The following is an 18,177-nucleotide window of genomic DNA, read 5'->3' as shown; positions in this document are numbered from 1 at the left end:
GTTACAGCACAAGAATCAGTTCTAAAGAAAATACAACGTGTGCATTAAAAAAACATTTTAACAGTCTGCTCTGCCCAGAGGTGAGGGAGCTAAAAGTATCACTTTCTGAGTCTAATTTCACTAGGCAGTCTTTAAGTTTATAGGAAAGGAAAAAACGTATCCATAGGAGTATCTGCCAAGGAAGGTTGTTTAGGAAGGAGACCTAATTTTGCTGTGGCCACACTAGTAACATTGGGACAACCCTGCAGGTACTCTGCCTGGAGGGCAGAGCCATATTTTAAAAGGGCTCCCTGGGCTCCAGCAGATGGGCTGTAAACTTGACCAGACTGCAGACACTGTGTCCTCCACACTCACCAGTTGACTGCATTAACTTCTCTATCCCTTTCCCATATGCTTTATCACACAGTCACAAACATGTCTAGCAGATGGTAGGTAACAAAGAAAGAAACTGATCAGCTGAGCAAAAAGTGAAAAACCTTGTTCTAAAGGAGGCTAAAAACCAACCTAAAAACCAACCTAAAAACCAACCAATCTAAAAACCAACCTCCTCCAACCTCTGATTAGATGGGAATATTTTAAATAATCAAATGACGTGAAACACAAGTAACTTCCTTCATGCCATCCTCAAGAAGCACTGCCCTCTTGTATTACAATATTTAGAATAACAGACCTACGTAGATCTAATGCTATTCTGTTTTCTTAACTCGGAATAATCACAGACTTTCTTAATATCAAAAAATATTGACACAATAATAGAGCGACCAGCAACTCTCAGAGGATGATTTTTCTATCGCATTAAACACCAAACAAATGCAGGGCTCTGAGGGTCCACATTCAGGCGTCAGACTGAACACTCCTATCTCGTGAGCATCACAGCAAGAAAATGTTCTAAGTTCGGAAAAAATCCTCTCCTTTTATAAAATCTCTATTTTAATATAAACAACAGAAAGGCTATTTATGCCACTAAATCTGTCTGTCTGGGTAGAAGTCCAAAGAAGTCAGACAAAGGACTTGGGGAAAGTACCTTTGCTGAAAGTACCAACAGTATATACAGCAGGGAAGCCATACACAGGTGTCACTGTTCTTTGCATTGGATATAGCTTCTAAAAAAAAGCAGGCAGCTCTGAAATAGACTAAAAGTTAGGAAAGGCCATATGAGGGAAGAAACAGAACTGAAAAAAGAGGACCTGACTCAAGCACCCACTTTTTCCCGAATCCCAGCGAGGATTTCTGGAATGGCTCAGTTCTGTGAAATCTACATGCAGACATGCACATGCATCTGCAACACCCAATGTACATTTCTATAGGTTAATGGCACAGCAGAGGAAACAAGGGGACAATCCTATCTGGTCTCAGTTTCCAAATGATACACCCAGTCTTTAGCAGTGATTTTAAATCTCAAGAAATTTCACTTTTTACAGCAGGTCATCTCTTGGTATGCTCAACTCTGATTCAAAATATCTGACTTCTGTGAATAGATATGTTTAGAACTTTACTATCTTAACTTTAAAAAAGACTATTAGACTATGAGGAATTGAATCAATGTATTCATGACTCAAAAGGGTTAATGAAGTGTCCCAAGTAACTTCTAGAAGCTGCTTAGTCATTTTAAGAGATCCTGGTACTTGCTGGAGTGTATCGACTCTTGCACCTTCCAACTGGCATATATGTTTAGGGTTTTTTTTTAAATTAATGAATTATTTTATTTTTGGCTGTGTTGGGTCTTCACTGCTGCGCGCGGGCTTTCTCTAGTTGCGGCGAGAGGGGAGCTACTCTTCATTGTGGGGCGCAGGCTTCTCACTGTGGTGGCTTCTTGTGTTGTGGAGCACAGGCTCTAGGCATGTGGGCTTCAGGAGTTGCAGCACACGGGCTCAGTAGTTATGGCTCGCGGGCTCTAGAACGCAGGCTCAGCAGTTGTGGCGCACGGGCTTAGTTGCTCTGCGGCATGTGGGATCTTCCCGGACCAGAGCTTGTACCCGTGTCCCTTGCATTGGCAGGTGGATCCTTAACCACTGCGCCACCAGGGAAGTCCCTGTTCAGATTTCTTTTAAAGAGGAGAACAGGCACTGAAACAGCCCTATATAACCTCTAGTTTTTGCACTAGTAGGATGCAAATAATAGACTCTGGAAGGGTTATTTTTGTTTTCTTTTTCTCTCCTATTCCTTCTCTACCCTGACACACACACACACACACACACACACACACACACACACGAGCATGCACCATGCCTTATCTGGTTGATATGTTCTCAACTGGTTCTACATTATCAGATGAGATACTCATTGAGGATCTCATCTGGTCATGTGATGGTCTTTCATAAAATATCAAAGAAAAATAAAAGTCCACATTAAAAATTGTTGAAAATACACATAAACATAATGGTGAAACCTTAATTTTGATTTCTAGAAGTGCTCCAATACTCTTCAAAAACTAAAGCCATTACAGCTGGAAAATGAAATGTATGCACTATATTGTCTGTCTTTCTATTATCTATCTATCATCTATTTATCTATCTACCTACCATCTATCTGTCTATTATCTATCTATCTGTCTATTATCTATCTATCTGTCTAATATATGTAAAACTGCCCACCAAAACGGCTAAAATTAAGAAGACTACCACTACCAAGTGTTGGTGAGAATATGGAGCAACAAAAATTCTCACATATTTTTTTGATGGGCGTACAGAAAGACACAACCTATCTGGGAAAAAAGGCCTAGTGGTTCCCTTCGAAACTAAACATTCACCTACCCTATAACCCAGGGATTCTGCTCCTAGATATTTTCCCAAGAGCAATGAAAACATATGTCCATAGAACAACTGTATAAAATGTTCACAGCAACTCTATTTATAATATCCACAAACCAGAAACAACTTGTGTGTTTCTCAATAGGAGAATGGATGAACACACTGCAGAATATTCCTCCAGTGTAATATTATTCAGCAATAAAAATAAGCAATCCATTGGTACAAGCAGTAAATGGATGGATCTGACAAAAATGTTACGGTGAACAAAAGAAGCCAGGTCCATACCGTATGGTTCTATTTATAGGAAGTTCTAGAACAGGCAAGAAAGTAATCTATGGTGGAAAAAATCACAACAGTGGTTTCCCCTAAAGGGTGGGGGGCAGGGACTTACTAAGAGGGGCATGAGGGAACTTTCTGGAATGATATTCCGTATCATAATGGGATTTGGGGTTGCATAGGTGAATGCACAGGTCAACACTTAAGATTTGGGTATTTCTTTGTATGTAAATTTTCCTATGAGAAAGAAATCAAACAAATATTGAACACTAACTAATGATACACATGCTGCAGTATTAGGAAGAAAGGGAACTGATACCTGATACGTGCTTTAAATTTCATTGAAAAATAAGATGGATTAATGGATGGATAGAAGAATGAATGAATTGATGGATAAGTAATAAAGCAACTATAGTAAAATGTTAATTGTAGAATCTCAGTGGCCTGCATGGGGTATTCCCAGTAAATTCTTTCAATTTTTTTAATGGCCAAACGTTTTCAAGAAATAAGATGGAAAAAATCTATTATAGTCCCATAATGGCATCAGTTAAAATTCTATTTTCAGGATCATTATATAAGCAAAGAGGAACTAAGAAGCTTTTTTTCAAGAGTGAAAAAGATTAAACTTTTGCAAGTAGGTTCAAATATCAAATAAACACTGTATTTCACACCTACTTCGGAGTGAATGAAGCCCCTAGTTGATGCCTAAGGGGAACAAGGGCACCTGTGAATCTAAACATACATGAAGGGCTGTTTCGAAAATAACCACATTTTTCCCTACCCCTGACTGTCCAACTGCTGGGTTCTAACAGGTTTCTCTTGTTACATAAACAGTTGGCCAAATACTAATGGGCTCTGAACACAAACCAGAAGATTCTCCCAGGCCCAGCCGGGTGTAACCCCAACTCCCGCCCTGCTTGACTGGTCCTCCCTCAGGAAATCATGAGAGTTACTAGTGAGAGCCCCTTACAGCTGCTACACATGTGCATCCCACACACCACCAAGCCCAGGAGATGCTCTTAGGAGATGCCTGGAAGTGTATGTTCAGGGTGGCTTTCCAGGGCTCAAAGGTCAATAGGGACCACACGGCAGGTACTTTGTCTTTCTCCATACAAACGACCAGGACCATCCAGAGCCCCCTTATTACTGGTAAAATGCCATGAGGATTAAAATTGCGTGAAATTCTAATTTAATCCTCCAAGTCAGAAAGCAGCCCAGTGTGAGGGTGAAGGCCAGGCTGCCCAGTGCTGCACGGTGGACTCTGTCACTCACTGCGTGACCTTGGGTAAATGCTTTAACTCCTCACATTCCTCTTCTATAAAATGAGACTGATATTTACAGCTTGCAGGATTGATGTGCAGATTAAATTAAGATAATCCATCAAGGGACTTCCTTGGTGGTGCAGTGGTTAAGAATCCGCCTGCCAATGCAGGAGACACGGGTTCGAGCCCTGGTCCAGGAAGATCCCACATGCCGCAGAGCAACTAAGCCCGTGCACCACAACTACTGAGCCTGTGCTCTAGAGCCCACGAGCCACAACTACTGAGCCCGCGTGCCACAACTACTGAAGCCCACACGCCTAGAGCCGATGCTCTGCGGCAAGAGAAACCACCACAATGAGAAGCCCGCGCACCGCGACAAAGAGCTGCACCCCTCGCCGCAACTAGAGAAAGCCCTCGCGCAGCAATGAAGACCCAACGCAGCCAAACATAAATAAATAAATAAATAAATAAAATAAATTACTTATTAAAAAAAGATAATCCATCAAAGGGCTCAGCATCATGCCTAGCAGGTAATCAGCGCCAAGTACCTATTAGCTAATCATCCTGATGACTTTTTTATGTCTAAGTGAGCGAAGCTGAGACTGCCTGTCAGTATTACACTGATTTAACATGAAGTATAAGAGAGAGACTGCAAATACTGATCATTCAAAGAATGTAGTAAACCTCAGTTATCAAAAGGAACGTCACTTCTAGGTTCTCAGGGTCAAAATAAAAAAACTCGGGCTTCCCTGGTGGCGCAGTGGTTGAGAGTCCGCCTGCCGATGCAGGGGACACGGGTTCATGCCCCGGTCCGGGAAGATCCCAAATGCCGCGGAGCGGCTGGGCCCGTGAGCCATGGCCGCTGAGCCTGCGCGTCCGGAGCCTGTGCTCCGCAACGGGAGAGGCCACAGCAGTGAGAGGCCCGCGTACCGCAAAAAAAAAAAACCTCAGGACCACTTTAAATATAGAATTTGGCACTGCATAAGCTGCCTCCAGGGTTTAGATAGAGTTTAGTCCATAGAGTTTAGGGTCCTACAGTCTCAGGGCAGGAAGGGAGAGAAGCCTCTTGTCCAAGACCCTTCTTGAGACTCAGAGAGAACACCCTCAGTCATCTTCCTCTGGGCTCCCCTCAGCATCTCCAGCGGCCGGGAAATCTGCCTCCCTCCAACCCACCCCATCCACTGCAGACGCCGTGACCCATCTTTACACTGTGGCTGATGCAGTCAGGATGAGATGCCCAAAGCCGTCCCTGCCCTCACCTGGAACTTTCGAATATGTCACACTGAACAGCAAAAAGGACTGCAGAGGTGATGAGGGCTACGGACTGGAAGACGGAGAGACGGTCCTCGATTATCCGGTGGGCCCAACCTAATCACATGAGCCCTTAAAAGCAGAGAACTTTCTCTGGCTGTGGGCAGAGAGACAGGGCAGAAGGAGACATCAGAGAGACACGACCTGTGAGCAGGACTCCACGTGCTGCTGCCAGTTTGTCAGTGGAAGGAGCAAGGTGACAACGGATACAGGTGGCCTTAAGGAACCAAGAAAGGCTCACGACCGTCAGCCAGCAAAGAAAACAGGGACCTTGGCTCTCTTATTTGCGAGGAACTGAATTGTGACGACTTGACTCAGTTTGGAAGCAAATTCTTCCCCAGAGCCTCCAAGAAGGACCACGGCCCTGCTGATGCTTTGATTTTGGCCTTGTGATGCCTTAAGCAGAGACTCAGCTGAGCTGAGCTGTGCCCACACTTCCCACCCACGGAAACTGTGGGATAATAATGGTGCTGCTTCATGTCGCTGATTTGGGGTAATCTGTTAAGGTAGCGTAGAAAACAAATGCAATGGCCCTTAAAATATCTGAGGTTCCCCAACAGGTCTTCTGGTATCTTTATTTTTTTTAGACCAAATACTCTCTGGGACTGGACCATCTTTCACAAACAAGGCTTTGAGGCTACCCTCTTAGCTGCTCTGCTTTTAAGAACAACAACGAAATGCCTGGGGTTCCTCCACCTGATGAACTTGGTTCAGCTATTCCGGGGCTGAGCCTGTGATGACCAATAAGGATAAGGTTCTGTTGGAGGACTGTGTGAACACAGGGGCCTCTGGTCCAGCTCAGCACTTGCTAACATTATGGACAGGTGACCATATGATATGGAAACCATAGCATATGAAGCCAAGCGACCCGATTTCAAGCTCTCCTTGGAACGTGTTCTGGAGAGTCAACAGAAAGCTTAAATCTGGCATCTAGGACCAAATACAGTCCTCCAAGTGTGGTGAGACCAGCACATGACATGGCAGGCTTATTTCCTAATCTGCCTTCTAGAAACCACAAATTCAAGGCAGCCCAAGATCACCCAGGCAGCTTTGATAACCAGTCATACTTTCTACTCACTTTTTACCTGACTCATCTTATAGTCACCTGAAGGTCTAAGTCTTTTCCTCATTGATTAAAAAAAAATAAGTCTTCCTTTCTATTCTGCAATTTTGTTATCTTTAACTCATAGTTACTGCCTGGGGAGAGGTTGGTTTGTTTTGTTTTGGATCTAAAGCTTGCAAGCCCCCTGCCATAGACTGAATGTCTGTGTCCCCCGCAAAGTCATATGTTGAAACCTAATCCCTAATGTGATGGTATCTGAAGGTGGGGCCTTTGGGAGGTGATTATGTCATGAGGGTGGGGACCTCATGAATGGGATTAGTGCCCTGATTAAGAAGAGATCTGGGCTTCCCTGGTGGTGCAGTGGTTGAGAGTCCGCCTGCCGATGCAGGGGACATGGGTTTGTGCCCCAGTCCGGGAAGATCCCACATGCCACGGAGCGGCTGGGCCCGTGAGCCATGGCCGTTGAGCCTGCACGCCCGGAGCCTGTGCTCCGCAATGGGAGAGGCCACAACAGTGAGAGGCCCACATACTGCAAAAAAAAAAAAAGAAGAGATCTCAGAGAGCTCCCTCACCCGTTCTGCTATGTGAGGACACAGCAGAAAGTTGGCCATCTATGAATCAGAAGTGGGCTCTCACCAGGCATCGCATCTGCAAACACCTTGATCTTGGATTTCCCAGCCTCCCAAACTGTGAGAAATAAACTGCTGCTGTTTATAAGCCAACCAGTCTATGGTATTCTGTTACAGCTGCTTGGATGGACTAAGACACCCCCTTTTAGTCTTTATTTCAGAAGAAAGTAAGATCAATATCCCTGCAATGTACTCATCCAAATCATTAATAAAATAGTATTAGAAATCAACTATAAATTATAAATAATCAAACAAATTAAGAATAGGCAAATAAATAGAATGTTGTTAATAATAAAATAGAGACCCAAGTTACACGTGCTTTAATTCTCTCTGTTAAGATAGATTTCCATTAACAAATGCTTGTTGTTGACCCTTCTCACCTAAGAGGAGAGATCTAAGTGCTAATCGTGGGGCTGAGGAAACAAAGCACAACCACACTCGACTACAACCGGTACAAAGTCATCCATGAGACTGCTACTGATTACTGGTTTGAAATCAGAGGTCTTACTAACGTGATTCACCTTATGGACTGAGGCTAGCTTTCATCAAAGCATTTATGTCTTTAGTTCAGCTCTGTCAAAATTACATTAAAAATCTTTCCTTCAATATGAATTCAATAATTTTTCTATTGGAATTCTGAGCTCTAAGAAGTCTAGGCAAATGAAATGTTCATTTGACTTGGACATGGTTGCCTCTTCTCATTACACTCAGGCTTCTCTATCCCTGTGGGGTACAGCTCAAAACAAAACAAATAAGAAACAAACCAATCTTTTACAAACTGAGTACTCACTTCCAAGTTAATTTCTCCTAAGCCAGCTTTTCCAACACCACTGGCCACTTCCCACAATCCCCAAAGATCTTGCCAGTTCTCATATTTGAGTATGTTTATATGTTTTATATAAAGTTAAGCTTCAATTAAGGGCTCAAACTATTTGAACATATTAAATCCATATTTGATCATCTTACCACCCCACCCTTTGTAAGTACTGTGAGTTTTACCTAACTGTTTCTGCAACTATTATTCAGAGCTTCAGCTGATACTGGAAATCGCTACAGAACCAACACTGTCCAACCAATGCTGTCCCTGCTTCAATATTTGATCACCAAAAGGACGTGTCTTACCTGACTTACAACTTTGAGGAGCACTAAGTGATGTTCTGTGTGCTTATGCTCTCTCAAATACAATTTCCTGTGGCCTACTGTGGACAAATCCTCGAAATTTCTAGAAATAAACATCATAGACAGCTTACAGCTGTATTTTAGTCATGCAACTGTTAACGGTTTCATGTTACTCAAGAGATTCTTGCCTAATTACATTAAAGTACCTTGGTGCTGTCCTTAATTTATTTTTCCATTTCTTCTTCAATTGGATTGTAAAATGTGAAAAAGTAAGCACCCCTAAAGAATCAAGCTTACCCCAAAATATACTGTCTCCTCCACAGCACCCTTTTTTCGTCTAACAAGTGTTTAGCATACTGTCTTCCTACGGTAGACATTTCACATTTAGGATTTTACGAATGGAAAAGGGGAGCATGGCTGTGAGTGAAGGGAAGTGAGCATGTACAACCATCACCCAGGGGACAAGGATGGAACATTCTAGCCGGAGGGGATGATCTCAACCCGGCGAAGAACGGAGCTAAAGCTGGAACAGGCACGTGAGGAAAGGCCAGATGTCATAATTTAGACGCCATACTTTGGGCAACGGGAAAGGAGTTAACGTGTCTCTGCAGGAGAGAAACATGAATTAAAATGGCGTTTGAAGAGGGCCACGTGGAAAGAGCCTGGGTTGAAAGAACAGACTGAAACAGAGGGAGAAAGACACGCTGCTGTGCACAAGTACCTGGGAGGGAAAATGAAGAGAGATGAGTGAAGGAACGTTGGTGAGATGGGAGGGGAAGGCAAGGATGATGCCTTAACAGGAGGCAAGGTCTTTGGCCTGCAAATAAGGGAGTCGTTCTCTCCCGTTCTCCCATCTTTGTTTACCTTTAGGCTAAAGCCCTGAAATCCAGATGGTTCAAGCTTCTGTCCATTCTTGGGTCTCTCCTCGGGAGGAGACACTTCATTATCCTTCCCCTCCTCCCATCCCCACATCACTCCACCAAGTCACCAGCAACCCCCGCAGTGGTGGCTCCCTTCTCCGGGCTACGGGTGAACGTCAGTCTTTTGCTCCCAGCGGGATAGGAACTGCAGGAGACCAAGCGGTCTCCCTCTTCCTGCATTCTGCAATCGGGGCAGCGGCGAGGATTATCTGGGTGTTTCCATACTGCTCCGTCCTCCAAGTGCGGGAGGCGTCTTTTTTTTTTTTTTTTAATTTTATTGGAGTCTAGCTGCTTTACAACGTTGTGTTAGTTTCTGCTGTGCAGCAAGATGAATCAAGCTGTACATATACATATATCCCCTCTTCTTGGATTTCCTTCCCAGTTAGGTCACCACAGAGCATTAGGGTTCCCTGAGCTATACAGTAGGTTCTCATTAGTTATTCATTTTATGTGTAGTAGTATATACATGTCAATCCCAATCTCCCAATTCATCCCATCCCCCTTGCCTGCGGGGGGCATCCTTAATGGCTCCCGTGGTCCCAGGCCCCCGAGCTGGTGGGGCTCACTGGCCCAGGAGAGGCAGAGAAACATCAGGGGGATGTGCTGAGCCTCTGAGACAACACTGGGAGGCCGTTCCGCGTTGGGGGTCCCCTATCATTTTATTATACGATGGCTTCGGGGGCTGATGGTGACATTCAGTCCTAACTTTCTTTGACCTCATTTAGTTACCGACAGGTATGTTTCGACAAGGATTAGAGCCAAGTTTAAAAGGACGCCAAATTTCTAAAAGAGGCTACCGCTTCTCCCTGCAGGTGTGAGCAATCCCCGTGCTAGAAGGAACACCGATAACTGGATGCACCTTGCTTACAAATAAAAGTCACAGCCCACTGGGCTCCTCTGGAAAAAAATAGTTATTTTGGTGGTGATGGTGGGAAGGCCCTTAAGGCTCTCCCCAAGGGCCCCCAACAGGGTTCCAATTCGGCAGAATTTTGTTAAACAGATGCAAAAAGCCTCCAAATGGTATCTTCAGCAGCTTGGTCCCCCAAAGTGGTCCAAGCGGTACCATTACCCTGGCTGTATGGGTGCATCTCCTCTCACAGTCCTTGGGGGTCAGTCTCTGTATTGGTTTCCTATTGCTACCATAGAAAAGTACCACAACTCAGTGGCTTAAAATAACATGAATTTACTATCCTATAGTTCTGGAGGTCAGAAGCCCCAAATCAGCATCACGGAGCTAAAGCAAAGATGTTGGCAAGGCAGCATTCCTTCTGGAAGCCCTAGGGGAGAATCCATTTCCTCGCATTTTGCAGCGTCCAGAGGCCGCCTGCATTCCCTGGCACTGTCTTCATGGCCAGCAGTGAAACATCTTCACTGTCTCTGGCTCTGACCCTCTGCTTGTGTTGTCACATCTCCTTCTCTGACTCTGATCTTTCTGCCTCCCTTTTATAATCTCGAATAATCTTCCCATCTGAAGATCCTTAACTTGATTAGCTCTGCAAAGTCCCTCTTCTCATGTAAAGCACTACTGTATTCTCTGGTTCCAGAGATTAGGACATGGACATCTTTGGAGGCCATGACTCTACCTTCCCCAGGGTCTGTGCAGCTAGAGAACACCATTATCTGAGGTCCCCTCACTTCTTTGGGCCTGGGTTTCCTCACCTGCAGAACAAGAAGTATAAACTTGACCAAGAAGCGCCTTCTGATACTATATAAACGCATCTACCTGGATCTAAAGACATCTACATAAATGTGCTCTATATAGGCACCCTTAAAATTACCAACTGTATGGATTATAAGGTAGAGAAAGGATCTAAGGGGACACCCAGATTTTGAGTCCAGCTGATAGAGAACTTAAGGTAAGCTGGATTGGAGAAGGAGGCTGGCAGCTGAGGAGTTTGAGGTCAGCTTCGTGCACTGAATGGAGACATCCAGTAGCCTGTTGGACAGAAGGAACTAGAGCTATGACACCAGGTCAAGGCAAGAGAGAGAAAAGTTGGAGTCATCCACGTAATAGGGTTTAATTACTGGAATCTCTATGGGTTAATAGATCCTGCAAGGGGTAAATGAAAGAAAAATGGGCAAGTGTTTGCAGCCTCACTTTTATCTGAGAGGAAGAGGAGCTGGCAAACATTTCAAACAGAGGCTTGATCAGAGGAAGGTGGAGTCGCCTTAAATACACGGAATAAACTGTTTATTTTAAGGGAACGTATTATGAAACCCTTTCTAAAGTGGTTAATTGCCTCAAATGTTGCCTGTTTACAAGTTTGACTTTACAAAAGTACGTAATGGTTTTCTGAATGCAGGGCATACCACTGGGTCACAATATAGAATTTTTAAGAACGATTACTTCTTATAATGAATTGGTCTATTTAGGGTGCTGATGCTTAAGTTAAAAAGTACTTTTAAAATACATTCACTTCCGTTTTTGCTGGAACTGAATAATTTAGCCAGGACTGTGGTCTGTAAAGGTCCTGAAGTCATATATAAAAGCAAACTATAAAAGCATTATTGATGTATATGTGTTATCACAGGGCAAATTCTTCCAACTAGATTTCTGAAATGTTTTTATATTCAACTTTTCCTTCAATATACAGTATTATACACATCTGTTGTCTGTCCAACTTATTTCCGTGTGCTTTTTTAGTAAACAGTATTTAATAGAACTACTAAATTAGCATTTGCCAACAATAATGAAAATAAACAGATTTACAGACATATCAGTAATTTGTTTAAAATGAAGGCTTGATTAAAGCTGAGAAAGTATCTTCATTTGCAAGCTAATAGTTCGGAAATCCATGCAATATTTTCTTTCTTTTGGTTAGATTTCTAAGCTAATAAGCTGTATGTTACCAAGTATTACAGGACAAGTACAAATAGGATACAAAAATAATTCTTAAACTCATCTCAAAGACTTTGCCAGAAATTCCCTAGACATTGCTGTTGCTTCTGCATAGAATTCCCACACCTGGTGCGCAAGGAAGTCCAGGGGTCTTGGCAAGTTCAAGTCCTGCAGTTTCCCAGGATGTGAGCCCATGAGTTTTATTTAGATGTTATGCTCTTAATATACTGTCAGCATAAGTCATGCCTGTTGGATGACCCTCCTGATAGCTTACATCCCCTCCTGGTCTTTCAACTGATCACAATGTTCTAAAAACTGAAATTTGAATTTGGCCAGGAATAGACCTTTTGCAGAGAAGAGAGACAGCCAACCATTCACCTCAAATGTTATGATAGATTGTAGCTTTTCTGAGAGGAACAAAAAAATAGCACATCATTGCAAAATACTTTACTGTTAAGAGAATGAGCAGCAACCTAGCTCTGACCTTTCTTCTGGCACATAAAGAGAGTGCTGGGGTTCAAGAATACATCTCATAGAGCACGTCTGCACAGCTTACCACTCTTTAAGTAGGGGCCCCCTCTATCAAGCTGGTCTTAGTGCACAGTTGTGTAAGAAGTGGAGAAAGTCAGAATTAGTAGATACTTGTGAATAACGGTTTCTATAAATTCCCAGAAAAAAAATTAGATACCATGACCACTTCAGGGCAACTCAAATGAAAACACTTCATAAAAACACGCAATCATATGCTGGAGCTGGTTCAAATTCATGACCAGCAACGCCAAGCCTCATGGTGACAGCTAACTGTTGCCTTTGAAATCCCTTTGCTGATTCAAAGCAGCTACAGTAGGAAGAGCCAAACTTTAAATTTTATCTTGAATATATAAAGAGCAAAGTGATGCCGAGAAATTTTGCAGATGTTAGTTTCCTCTGACATAACAAAAAGGAAGGTGTCGGGCTTCCCTGGTGGCGCAGTGGTGGAGAGTCCGCCTGCTGATGCAGGGGACACGGGTTCGTGTCCCGGTCCGGGAAGATCCCACATGCCGCGGAGCAGCTGGGCCCGTGAGCCATGGCCGCTGAGCCTGCGCGTCTGGAGCCTGTGCTCCGCAACGGGAGAGGCCATAACAGTGAGAGGCCCACGTGCCGCATAAAAAAAAGGAAGGTGTCATTTAGGCCTAGGAATCTAATTGGGGTGCTCTGGCCTATGATTTACGTGTTTGAGGTCTCTAAGTAGTTTTTCCTAATCTAAATTTGGTTGGTGCATAACATCTACGAGAGCACAATGCATGTTCAAAGTGCATGATTCATAGGGACTTCCCTGGCGGTCCAGTGGTTAGGACTCCACACTTCCACTGCAGGGGCCATGGGTTTGATCCCTGGTCAGGGAACTAAGATACCACAAGCTGTGCAGCCAAAAAAAAAGTACGACTCATGGAACAGTTTCTACAATAAAAGCAAAACTCTTACAAATTAGGTTTCCGGGCAGGTAAGCATGAAGTTTTTTTCTTAAAGTGTCTGCACGGTGCCCTTTAGTATATGCACTAGCTGTCTTCAATCCTTTACTCCTTCTTTCAACACAACCTGAGCACCAGCTCTGTGCAAAAGCCTCTACAACCTGCTGCGGAAAATGCAAAGTGAAATCAGAGATAGCATTTGTCTTCATTGTGTATGTGATCCCGGAGAGCAGAGAAGACATGAATTTTAAAACGATGTTACAAGATAAGTGTCAAAATGGTTTGAAGAACTCAGTGGGGTGAAGGCGACCTTCTAAAGTCAAAGGAGCGATTGTCCATTCCCTGAAAACACGGTACTAGCTCAAAATCCAGATGCCAGGTAGTGAGACCCTGAGTCCTGGCAGAGCTCCTGGGCTCAGCTCTTTAAAAAGCCATCCTACCCAAACAAGGAAGTAATCCTGGGGAAAAATATTCCAAGATACTTGATCTCCCACTACAAACACACAATATACTAAGGTACTCCTAGCTGTGCAGAAATATCTCACAGGTTGACTTTTTCTCACTCACTGCACAGAATATTCCGTTTCTGAGACTTTCGTTACCAGATAAGATACTTAGCAGCAAGCTCTCTGCAAAATGTGGTGTTTGACCTAGACCTAGTAGGGTTTTTTCATGACTTTTTTGTTCCAGTTAAGGCTATGCCTTCCCCTATTTTATAAGTGCACAAACTTAATGTTTCCATATCCCTATTCCAAGTGCAAAACAAAAAATTCCACCCATTCTTTGGAATTAATGGCCTTGTTGAAACACAAATATCATATTCATTGAAACAGCTGATTCAAAGACCAGTAGGGGATTAATGAAAGAGGCTACAATTCAACACTGATGAGCTAATGTCCTAAACATTCATTTCCTACATGAAGAGACAGTCTTTTCTGTACCTTGCCAATGTTCCCCCTTCCGTAATATACATTACTAAATTTATACACAATTCAGAATGGTTTTGTTCCATCACAGCTATAGAAAAAGCGACGCATGAAAGAGACGCCAGCAAATGATACAGCAAGCGATGAATATGAAAACCTTGAATTCAACATGTAGGTAACAAACCAAACCCCAACCGACTGTGGGTAGAAACTCCCTTCCCTGTCTCAACATGAGAGGTGGAAAACCACCAGGGTTCTCTGCTCCCAGGCACTCCCGGGCTCTGGGTTCTGAATATTTGCCATAAGGAAAGAGGGCGAGCATATGGAAAAGGGCGTAAGGCAGGGTCCTAGCAAGAGGATGGAGCGAGCTGGGATGGAGCGCTCCCCGTGCATTCCGTCTGCTGGGCGGGCTTCACAGAACACACACCTTCCCTCGAGGAAAGGACGCGGGCAAGGAGTCTGGGGGTCGGGGTGCGGGTGAGGGTCTCCAGGGCTGCAGGGAAACCCTCCCGGGAGACCAGAGAGGCCCAGCGAGGCCCGGCATTGGTGTCCTGTGTGAACGCCAGATGTGCATCCACGGCGGCCCCACTCACCCTTTCGAAAAGCCAGGCAACAGAGAAGCACTCGATTTAAACCGCACAAACCCGTGCAAAGGAAGCTTCGGGCTTCCCCCCCAAACAAATTCTTATTTTGAAAACAAAAGACAGGCTCGTGGCCATTCTCAGAGGCGAGCACATTCCTCCCAGGGCTGGAAAGCATATTTGCAGAGGCCAAAGATTAGACAAAAGCCTTGAGCTGGCGACACAGCCGTGGAAATGATTTTTTTAAAAAAAATTGATTAGGGCCTCCCAGTTCCAATTCTTTCTCCCCTTCCGGGGATGACTCCTGGGCCGCCAAGCAGAGCCCTTAAGGCCTGTTAAAGACGTCGCATTGGGAGGGGGAGGAGACCCCGAAACTTTCCCAAACTGCGGCAGGCTGGAGGCGGGCAGCGGCCGCGGACCTCGGGGTCCCGGGGCGCAGGGGGCACCCCAGGGGCGGCGGCCACCCCCTTGGCCGCCGCAACAAAAGGGCCGAGCGTAGCCTTCGCGATTGGGCTTCGAGAACCGAGAACCGAGCCCCGAGGTGGGGAGCGGGCGATGGCGACCCGGGGGCTGCCGTTCTCGCCCGGGCTTAGGAGGAGATGGAGCCGCGTGTCCGCGGCGCGCATAAAGGACCCTCGGATGCATCCACACCAGCCACGCGAGGCGGCAACAGCTGATGCCACCCGCACCCCGGCGGCCCGCGGCCGCCCGGGAGCGTCTGCCCGGGTATCTCTGCGCCCCCGGGCGGCGCCGCCCCCTCGGGAGCGCGACGCTGGGGCTGCAGGCCCGGTGGCGGCGGCTCGGGCTCGGACGGCCGCGGCGACACAATGCGGCCCCGGAGCCCCGCCGCCGCCTCTGCCGCAGGCCCGCGGCCGACACAAAGCCCGCCGCCGCGCACCGACCTTGGGTTCTGGCGCCGGGTTCCCGCAGCGTCTTGGTCACCGCCTTCCAGACGTTGCAGCCCAGCAGGCAAAGCAGGAGCGCCGCCGACCTGCTCATCTCCGCGCCGCAGGGCCCCGGGCGGCGCGGGCTGGCCGACCACCGGCTCGGAGCGGCGCGTCAGGGGCAGCCGGCCGCCGCGCCTCCCTCCATAACGCCTGGCTCCGCGCGCGCCGGGCCCGCCGCCCGATTGGCCGCGCCCCCGCCCGGCGCGGCGCCGGGCCCCGCAGCCCACGGCCGCTCCCGCCTCCGCGCGCCCCGGTGGGTTTCCCCGAAAGAGCCGCCGCCGCGCCTCCGCCTCCTCCTTAACCCCTTCGCGCCCCGCCCGCGGCGGCGCCCAGGCCCCGGGCCGTGGTGCCACCTGGCGGCCGCGTGCCCACGTGCCCCGCCCGCCCGAGCGGCCACCCCCTCGGGTCCGCCCCGCGCGCCCCCCTGTCTCCCGGGAGCAGTGAACGCGACCTTGGCGTCCAGACCGCCCCGCCGCCCCCCTACCCCGCCTCTTGGGAAAAACAGTAGCTGCCTTTCAGGCCGAAACCCTCGCACCAGGTTAGGTGATGGCCCGCTCGGTTTGCGCAGGAGCACGGCATCCTGCAGCTCTTCCTGTCCCGATCCACCCAGGAACCCCAGGGGAGATCTGACACCCAACGCCGAAGGTCGGCGGGAACAGAATCCCCCAGCCCGAGTACACCGTACGTTGGCGGCCCTCGGCGCCTGAGTGTTGACAGGCGAACATCTCCAGGTTGTGTTGGGCTTGGATGTTTCTAGAAGGTTATGGTGGGGAGGAAATTTACACTTATTGAGGCCCTAAGTACTTGTTATTTCGCACTTTTGTCTTCATGAGGTAGGTATTGCTATCCCCATTTGCAGAGGAGAAAATCGAAGCTAGGGAGGGTTAAGGAATTTGTCCTTAGCAAGTAGCTGGTGGGTGACAGAGCCAAGATTCGAATAAGACAGTCATCCTGGCCCCAGGGTTGAAGCTCTCCGCTAACGAGAACCTCAGGCTTCCTTGAAGCTCAGGTACCCACCCACCAACTTCCATTCTTTAACTCCCTCTTGTCTGTGTACCTTCCTCCATATAGCCCTCATGTCCCCCTGACTCTCTCCACCCCGTCTCCCAACCTGCACTGCAGGGACCCTGGGACCTCTGCCCGGGACCCCCGATCTGGGGAAATCCACACCAGGCTCACTAGAGGCTCCAGAAAGGTAAGCCAGAGGAGAGTTATTATTGTATTTTTATAATTGGGCATTAAGGTATGGCAGGCACTGTACCAAAAAGAGAATGAAGCATGGCGCTTGCCCAGTTGGCTTATTAGAGACAAGTCATTGTGAGACACAATAAAACCAGGAGGAGGGGAAGCCCCTGTGGGTGTTACCGGCACCCTCAGGACCAAGGCTGCAATTAGTGCAAATTGGGCACCTGCACAGGGTGGCAGGTAGTCGGGAAGGTGGAAAAGAAGACCCACAATTAGGGACTGCCTGATGCCTCTTCCTCTAACTTCCAGCGTCAAAGCCTTAGGGTAATTCCAGGGTCCACATCAGAGCCAGGGGAGGGGAGCGTAGAGAGGACCATGCGGATCAGTCCGTCCTCAAGTCCAGCTTGGGTTCCTGCCCCCAGGAGCACAAAGAGTCCAGGCCAGCTAGCTTGCTTGGTGAAGGATGGCTTTTGGAGCAGGGTGGACCCAAAGTTTTCAAATCACTTTCTTGGGGTAAGGGGCTGCTTCTAAGAGAAGTGACATTAAGCCCAACCCGGAGTTGAAACTTCTCACTTCATATCTTTTGAGGATGTGCCTTTGTCAGGGATGTTGATTATAAGAGACAGCACTAGCCTGAGCAAAATAATAATGATAACGAGAATAATCGAAAACCAGGTTATTATTGGGAGAGCACCTGGGACTCCTACAGAATCCTGGGTGCTGAAGTGTCAGGTCTCATGAGGGAACCAAGGACACTATTATGTTTGGAGTTCCTAGTATTATATATGCCACTCTCATTGGACTGGAGGTATTTCCTCATGACAACCTACTTGGGTGGTATTATTATTCCTGTTTTGCAGATGAACAAACTGAGGCTCAGTGACAAATAATTTGCCCATAGTATCTGGGTCTGATGAC

The 18,177-nt window shown here is 46.7% G+C and overlaps 1 protein-coding gene across 1 annotated transcript in view; it reads right to left on the bottom strand.

Moving 5' to 3' along the window:
• Window positions 1-16,126, bottom strand: part of FAM171A1 (family with sequence similarity 171 member A1) — a gene marked incomplete at both ends in the record, with an annotated part of 132,379 nt that extends 116,253 nt beyond the window's left edge. Inside the window, one exon of the mRNA XM_079701158.1 lies at window positions 16,030-16,126. Within this exon, the coding sequence (XP_079557284.1) occupies window positions 16,030-16,126 (97 nt within the window). The remainder of the gene's footprint in view (window positions 1-16,029) is intronic.
• Window positions 16,127-18,177: the final 2,051 nt, after the last annotated feature.

Source organism: Hyperoodon ampullatus (genome assembly GCF_949752795.1).
Source record: "Hyperoodon ampullatus genome assembly, chromosome: 3".
In the NCBI taxonomy this organism is placed as follows: Eukaryota; Metazoa; Chordata; class Mammalia; order Artiodactyla; family Ziphiidae; genus Hyperoodon; species Hyperoodon ampullatus.
Note: the sequence above shows the minus strand (reverse complement) of the source record. Positions and strands in the feature narration are given on the sequence as shown.